Genomic DNA, 8,509 nt, shown 5'->3' with positions numbered 1-8,509 from the left:
AAAAACCTTAACTCTGAGATTACCCAAAGCATCACCGGAATCCCGATGCACAAGATATCTCGTCAAAGGTAAAACTAATCCAGCAAGGCCGCCCGACGTGTCGACGATCCCGATAGGAGTCGCGTACCTCGTTCTCAGGACACGACGGATGGGTCACACTAGGAGTACCAAACCTCGGGTTGCCCCGCGGTGGCCCCGTAGTCTGCCAATTTGGACCAACACTCATGAGGAGCACTGGCCCGGGGGTTGATTAAATTATCCTCGGGGTCCGGAAAGTCCCTATGCAATTTTATTAGGTGATTAGGCAAATGTAGTACCAATGTTGGGCCTTTCCAGAACAGCTTTAACCTAGAACGAATTATCAAGGGGGTCCCCATAACAACCCCGATCGTGTTAGGAGCGCTCATTTATGAAACATAACACCGGTGGCCGGAAACTAAGGGGGCAAAGGTGGAACAAAACACCAGGCTAGAAAGGCCGAGCCTTCCACCTTTTACCAAGTATATAGGTGCATTAAATTAAATAGTATTAATATGGTGATATGACAAGGGACCCATGTTATCACATGGAAGCATCTGCACCTGCAACTAGCAACGCTATCAACAGGATTAAGCAAGCAGTAACATAGCCAATCAGTGGTTTGCTAGGTCGAACAGGTTGAAGGTAATCATGGCATTGTTGAGAGGCTGATATGGAAACATGTGGTAGGCAACGAGACATAAACGATAGAAGCGATAACTAGCATGGCAATGATAGTAATGGTATCTGGGGAAATGATCATCTTGCCTGAGATCCCGCTTGGAAGAAGAACAACTCGGTGAAGTCAGCGAACCGACGTAGTCGAACGGTCCTCACATTCCGACACGCTTGCGGAACTCTATCGAGGCGGGCAAACCGGAAACAAACATCAACACAAGTATTCACCACCACAAGCAAGACATGATGCAACCCTAATATGATGCATGAACAGGTCATCGATGCACGGGATGGCACGGCAAAACATCTCACACATACACTACACATTAAATGAAGCTCGATATGCAACGGTTGCATATCGACGAAACTCCACGTTTAAATATTTAATTCACTCCCGTTAATTATCCCGGCAATATTAAATGTTGTTAACATGGCACGGGTGAAGCGATGAACCTACATGACAACCTAGTCGACCGCATGTCGGACTTTGAACGGGGCTACGGCACAAGAACAAGCAACACAAAATCATAGGCCATGAATGCTTCATGCATGAGAGTTCAACACATCACGACAAAGGAGGGAAATAAGCATGATGACGCCAAGGCGAGCGAGAGGAAAACAAGGCGGCGAATCGGAAACGATGCCACGGCAACGTTCCTATCCCGATACTCAACGAGATATCGGTGACAACGAATAGGGAGCGCGTGCGGGAACGGTAAATAAAGGTGGGGTGATCCCGTATCTCGGGTTCCCATGTGTCGAGGGCTCGACGAAAATAAGACGACGTGCACGGCAAATACACGGTGCAAACAACCGGTACATAAATATGGTGCATACATGCATTCGACTTGTACAACACACACATCCATACGTCACTAGCACACGGTACACGACATGTCCCATCGGTATACCTTCGACGCGTGCGAATCGGAGGGGTTCGGTCGAAGCGGACGTCATGGTCGTCGTGGAAGTAGTCGTACACGCGCCGGTAGTTGAAGTAGTGGTACACGGTCTCGTCGACGGTAGTCGTTCACTCGGCTTCGGCAGACGGTCTTTGGCGTCGGTAGTCGTTCACGAATCCGTGGATGTCCGGGGTCGTCGGGGCGTCGTGGTACTCGGCGATCTTGTCGAGGACCCACGAAGGCGGTGATCATGCACGCAGCGACGCACGCGACACGACAGCAACTACAACGACAAAGCGGCGCTAGCACTAGCAAGCAACATCTACTAGCAAGCATCGACAGCGGCAGCTTCTAGCCTAGCAGCACACGGCTAGCAACTAGCTACACAAGCAAGCAGCAGCAAGCAACAACTGTAGCTAGCAAATCGGGCAACAGTAACCTAGCAGCAATATCAGCGAGGCACACAGGAGCACAGGCTCGGCAGCAACAAGCAAGCTAGCATCATCTAGCCTCGGCTAGCAGCAAAACAGATAACAACTAGCAATACGGCAAGCAGCGGCGGCGAGCCACAACAGCAGCTACAGCAGGCAAACGCATCAGCAACATGCATCAGCCGGCAACAGCAAGACGCAGCAGCGGCTAACGGCAGCAGCAACCAGCAACTACAGCGGCGTCACGGCAAGCAGCAGCCTAGCTAACCTTTACAGCACCAGCACAGCAGCAACAACTGTACGACTCGGCAACACGGTGCAGCAGCGGCAGCACAAAACCTCATGCGACAGCAACAGCAAACTGCAGCAGCGGGCAAAACGGCGCCGGCGGGACCTCGGGCCGGCCGGGAGATGGAGGCGGCTCCACGGGGCGGCGCAGGTCCGCAAGCGAGGGCGGCGACCACCGGAGCCAGAGGCGGCGGCGCGCGGGGACCCTCAGGCCGGCCATGGCAGAGAGCATGGAGGCGACCCGGGCCGAGGGAGGCGAGCTTGGCGCTAGCACAGCTCCGGCAGCGGAGCTGCGGCAGCTCGGGGCCGGCGAGCTCCTTTGCGGGGAGGCCGCGACGGCGGGCGCTAACAGGGCTCGCGGCGACGGACGGGACGCTGCGGGGAACGGCGCGGCAGGGCGGCGCGCGGGACGGACTGCACGCGGCGCGGGCGAGGGAGGAGCGGCGCTCGGGGTTGGAGGGGCGCGGCGACGAGCGGGAGGTGCGGGGCTCCAGCAGGCGGCGCGCGAGGTACAGCGGCGGGGCGGAGCAGGGCGGAGGCCGGCGCTGGGGCGAGACGGCGCCGGAGGCGGCGCGGCTCGAGGAGGAGACTGCGCAGAGGCAGCGCGGCGGACCGAGGGGGCGGCGAGGCGGAGCGGGCGGCACGACAGCCTGGAGGGGCGCCGGCGCTGCGACGCAGGGAGGCGAGCGGGGAAGAGGAAGCGGCGGCAGGGGGTGGCGCAGGAGCTTGGGGTTAGGGCGGCAAGTCGACGGCAGCAGGACGGGGCATGGCGGCGGAGGCGGAGCGCAGAGGAGCTGCTGGCGGCGCGGGGAAGAGGAGGCGAGGGAGGAGGCGCTGGGAGGCCAGGGAGGAGACGGCGCTGGGACGGGAGCCACGAGGGGATGGGGACGGCGCTAGGTCAGGGGAGAGGGCTGGCTGGGCCTCGGCCTGGCCGGTTGGGCCCCCTCTCTCTCTGACGTTTTTTTTAAACTTTTGGGAAAAACCCTTAAAACAGAAATCTGTCAATAAGAAAGGTCTTTTTTCCAACGAAAAAAAAAACAAACTAAAGTTAGTGTCTTTTACCCCTTTTGAAAATTTTACCCCAACTCTAAAGTAGCTTGGGCATTTTTTTAAAACCATAAAATGAAACCCCTTTTACGAATTAAAATAAAACCCTACTTAAAAGAATCTAAAAAAAACCAAAACCCTTTTTAAAAAGAATTAAAATCACAACCCTTTTAAAAAGAATTAAAATAAAGCTCTTTTAACAGGAAGATAAAAATAACCCCTTTTCAAAAGAATTAATTAAAACCTCTTTATTCAAAGAATAAACAAAAGCCTTTTTTTTAAAAGAGAAAATAAAATGGGAGGGCTTTTAAAATGAAACAAACGGAGAGTAAAATTAAAACCTAAGGGTTGCCCCTACATTTAATAAAAGGACTTTTAAAAAGAAGACGAATATTTTGGAAGAGGGGTGAAGTTAGAAATCCTTAGCAAAACCACAAAACAACTTAGGAGGGGAGAGGAGGGGAGAAGGTTTAGGTCGGCGGTGCAACGGGGTTTAACGGTGGCTCTCTCGCTCCCTCTCTCATCGCGCCAACAAACGACGCCACTCACGAAACACTAACACCCAACAACACGAAGCAACAAGCCACACCGACAAAACACCGATGACATGATGCCATGCATGATGCGATGATGCAACTACATGACGACGCACGGATACTTCTAATCACACAACGAAAACGGAAAAGAAGGGGGAATCTTCTGGAACGTCGGACTCGGGCTGTCACATGGTGGTGGCCTTCTTCTTTGTCGGAGGTCGTCGGCCAGCTGGCTGTGCCTGCTGAGAGGACGGGAGGCTGTAGGTGAAATCCGTGATCCGACTTCGGTCGTGGCGGGTGACGACGGCGCCTACGCGTCGTTACCTTCTTGAAGGCGTCACCTTTGTGGTCTCCGTTTTCCCACTCGCGGTCCAGTCAGTGTCGGTTGCTTTGGCACCGTGGTGGTGTTACGGCCGGTCAGGCGGCGGCGGCCGGATCCTTTGATCTAGTCTCCAGCAGAGAAGGCGACGACCCGTGCACAAGAAGCTGTATAGAGTTCTCCGAATAGATCTGGGTAAAAACCTGCTCTTGGCTAGATGCCAAGGCCGGCGATGGCGACGCTCTACGACATCGTTTCCTTCTTGAAGGCATCGCCGAGGAGAAGTTCTAGACCACTAACTGCTATCTCCGGGGGAAACCCTAGATCGATACATCAGAAGACGGCGGCGCGCTTGTGTCGTCTCCCCCTTGGGGGCATCATTCTTGAAGGTGTACGCGGGTTTGGGGACTACTGGAAGTTTTTCTCGGTGGAGCGGTGCTTCATCCTGCACATTGAAGGCGACGGATCTCGATGGCGTGGCGCCCTGATGATTAGGCATGTAATGTGCGAAGATGGACACGCGCAGGAGGGCGGTGCTGTTTGGCGTCATGTTGGCGTCGACGGCAGCTAGACCGGGCAAGGTGGATGCGTTAGTACAGTTCTGAAGATGGATTGCAGTTGGCGGCGGCGACCTCTGAGTGTGCGTCGGACCGGTGGGTGCCCCATACCCGGCAGGTGGCTTGGTTGGGGCCTCGGGTCTTAGATGTTAGGTTTGGCTGCGAGGTCTGTTTGGTATTAGGCCCAGACTATCAGCATCCCTTCATCAACTATATGGAAGTAGCGACATATGTTACGTAGACGGTGGCTTCAGTCTTATTGATGTATTACTTTGTAAGGTCTTTATAAATAATTAATAAAATAGATGCATGCATCGCTCAGATGGAGAGGTCGAAGGTCTTCCTCCTTTTAAAAAAACAAAAGAACTAAAACCCCTTTTGCATTTTAATTTTTCTCGTGTCAGTTCAACCGTCGCTTGACTCAAAGATAGTCGTACCTGTTAATCAAGCCTCTTCACCATGCATGGACATATGTAGTAGTACCCGCATTGCATCTACACCGAGAAAAGGCGAGAATGGATCGGTGAACCAAAAAAGGCAGATCGACCGACCGATCGGTGGAATTGATTGACTACTGACGTACGTAGGTACGTGATGACATTAACTTGGTTATTAGTTTGGTTGCCTTTGCTTTTTCTCATCATTATATGATGCATGCATCGATCGATGCGGATGTAGCTAGCCCACGCCAAACATACGGCCAAATACTATCGAGTAAGCTTTTTTTTTACCCAAAAAAGTTAAGAAACAACAACGTTTTTCTACTAAGGGTAGTTTGCTGCATCCGTGCATGCATGCTGGCATGCTTCCTTTGATACCTACTTATATTTTTCTCCTCCACGCACCACCTATCCCCTCTCTAGCTAGCTATCTACCCTGACCTGCCATCGTCTCCTGCGTGCGTGCATGTAGCTACTTTGTTTGGCATGGCACGTACGTACTGTGACAAGCTATATATAAACACGACAGCCAAGAAAGAAAGAAAGATAGATCCAGCCTCCAGGTGGTGGCTACGTACCTATAAATCTTCGTGCGATCTCGATCACCGGCCGGCCTTCTCCGGCTGACTGACGATGGCCGGCGGCAATGGAGCAACCACCAGGAGGCAGCTCACCCTGTTCCCGCTCCACGTGACCCTCGTCTTCCAGCTTCTCTGCGCCAAGAGGGCGGCGGCGGCGACGTCCTTCAGCTTCGCCAACCAGTGCGCGCACCCGGTGTGGGTGGGCGCGCTCAGCGGCGCCACCTCGCCGCAGCTGGCCCGCACCGGCTTCTACCTCGCCGCGGGCGCGACCTCCGGGCTCGCCGCCCCGTCCTCCGGCTCCTGGTCCGGCACCTTCTGGGCGCGCACCGGCTGCGCCGTCGACGAGGGCACGGGCCGCCTCGCGTGCGCCACCGCCGACTGCGGCAGCGGCGACGTCGCCTGCGACGGCCGCGGGCCGGCCCCGCCCGTCACGCTCTCGGAGGTCACCCTCGCCGCGCCCGGCTCCGGCGGGCTCGACTTCTACGACGTCAGCCTCGTCGACGGCTTCAACCTGCCCGTCAGCGTCGCGCCCTCCCACGAGGGATGCCAGGCGGCGGCGTGCGCCGGCGACGTGAACGCGGCGTGCCCGTCGGACCTGCGCGTCCTGTCCGGCGGCGAGGTGGTGGCGTGCAAGAGCGCGTGCAACGCCTACGGCAGCGCGCGCTACTGCTGCAGCGGCGACTACGGCACGCCGGCGGCGTGCGGGCCCACCAGCTACTCGCAGGCGTTCAAGGCCGCCTGCCCGGCGGCATACAGCTACGCCTACGACGACGCCAGCAGCACCTTCACCTGCTCCGGCGCCGACACCTACCACATCACCTTCTGTCCTGCCACCTAATTCGTCATTCATCATCCTCACGATACATAATTAAGTAATTAATTATAATCACACCGTGGACATGTATGCAGTTTATTTTCTCTTCAGTGAAAATAATATACGGAGTAAAAGAGGGAGCACAAATCCTTATGCTTCCTTATTCAATACTACTCCCTCTGTTTCTAAATATTGTTGTTGGAAAGAATTAAACAACAAATATTATGATAGAGAGGGAGTATGTGTTTTGGTAATCAGTAGCACAACATGGAGGAGACCAAAGCATTTCCTCTCTTATTCCTCATTTATTATTGACCAGCTTGATGCAGCCGGCTCCCCGACCGTCCGATGGGCCGCGGATGGCCTATGATCGTCTTCTCTTTGTTCATCAAGATTAGTGCGCTAGGCTGGGCTTTGTGTATTGTCAAGTGTTTTTAACTGGAGAGCGGCATGTGGGTTGTGAAGTATACGGAAAATGTTCAATGATGATAACTACACGTGCCTCACCCTGTATGCAACTGGTTAAGGGCTGGCCTATAGTTGCATGTGGGGCGAGGCGCGTGTACTTATGCATGGGTGGACAGTCATTATGGACGATTTTTCTATTTTCGTTCAGGGTGAGGCGTGCACAGTTTAAGCCTGGGCGTACATCAGGCCGGGCCGGGTTTTGAAAAGCCCGAACCAAAAATCTCAGACCCGAGCCCGGTCTAACCCGGTCAAAAAATCCAAATATCAGGCTAGAATCCGGGCCGAACAAACTAAAAAGGGGATTTTCGGGCCGGGCCATCGTATAAAATGGCGATTTGTGCAAGCCCAAGCCCGGCCTGGATTGCTGCCCCGGCTTGAAAGCCCGGCCCGAACTGTAAGCCCGCCCGACCCGGGTTTTTCGGGCCGGGTCACCCGGCCGGGCTGCTCATGCCCAGATTTAGTGTAGTTATGCATGGGTTGACATACATTATGGTTGATTTTCCTAGTTCCATGCAGGCTGAGGCGCGTGTGGTTATCCATGGATGGACATACCTTATGGCTGATTTTTTATTTAAGGAAAAATATATATAACAAAAAAAGCAAGCAAAATTGCACATGGATGGACACACATCTAACTGGTAATTTGATTAAGAAAGTGAAAAAAATATACAATTGAAGAATTAATAAAAGCCAAAAGAGAAAAAGAAAACATAAATTTATTTCAAAGAAGAAGAGAAGCCGGCCAGTGCGCCTGAGAGAGAAAAGAAAAGATACATTGTAGAAAGAATAAGATGCAACCACTTAGTTAAAACCCTTTATTGTTGAAAATTAATCTAAAAGACAATAAAAAGGAAATGAAAAGACAAAAACGACGGTCACTTCCACCTCTACGGGCCCTTTCTCAAAAACCACTACCCAACAAGTATATGAAACTCCTTAGAAATAAACCGAAATCACTAATTAGTGAGTACTCCTTTTAAAGATCAATCCTACCTTTTCAGGTTGCGATAAGTGGCATATTGCATGCGTACCATTTGTCGTAGATTGGGAGTTTTTTTTTAGATTTGTATTTTGAAAAAGTTTTATCTCCTAAACCGTTCGTCCAAATCTCGGACCGTTTTCACTGTTGGATTTCTCGCATCAAGGTCTTCAAAACTAGATCCCATGTTGATAGGTTTTGACGAACTTTAAAAAAAAAAACCAGACCAAAAAACCCGTGCCTCTCGCGATAGGAAAAAAACTGAAAATACGTTTTTTACCACGTTTTATTTTTCTTTTCACCGTGCCTCTCACGAAGGCAAAACCGTGTTTCTCGTGAAAAAAACGCGTTATTTTTCCCTTTACGAGAGGCATGCGCAAAACCGTACCTCCTGCCAAAGCAAAATTATGCCTTTCGTGGAAAATAATCGTACCTTTCATGAAAAAAACTC

The 8,509-nt window shown here is 52.4% G+C and overlaps 1 protein-coding gene across 1 annotated transcript; it reads left to right on the top strand.

Moving 5' to 3' along the window:
* The first annotated feature begins 5,645 nt into the window (after positions 1–5,645).
* On the top strand, positions 5,646–6,961 carry LOC123446857 (thaumatin-like protein 1b). Its single transcript, XM_045123431.1, has one exon. It carries the CDS (start codon positions 5,850–5,852, stop codon positions 6,633–6,635), a length of 786 nt encoding a protein of 261 aa, XP_044979366.1. The 5' UTR covers positions 5,646–5,849; the 3' UTR covers positions 6,636–6,961.
* Positions 6,962–8,509: the final 1,548 nt, after the last annotated feature.

This window comes from Hordeum vulgare, chromosome 1H, assembly GCF_904849725.1.
Source record: "Hordeum vulgare subsp. vulgare chromosome 1H, MorexV3_pseudomolecules_assembly, whole genome shotgun sequence".
In the NCBI taxonomy this organism is placed as follows: domain Eukaryota; kingdom Viridiplantae; phylum Streptophyta; class Magnoliopsida; order Poales; family Poaceae; genus Hordeum; species Hordeum vulgare.
The sequence above is the reverse complement of the archived record's forward strand: the minus strand, read 5'-3'. Positions and strand labels throughout refer to the sequence as shown.

What these genes read in the sequence shown, in the direction of transcription:
- LOC123446857 (XM_045123431.1), top strand. Translation starts at nt 5,850, where the DNA reads ATGGCCGGCGGCAATGGAGCAACCACCAGGAGGCAGCTCACCCTGTTC.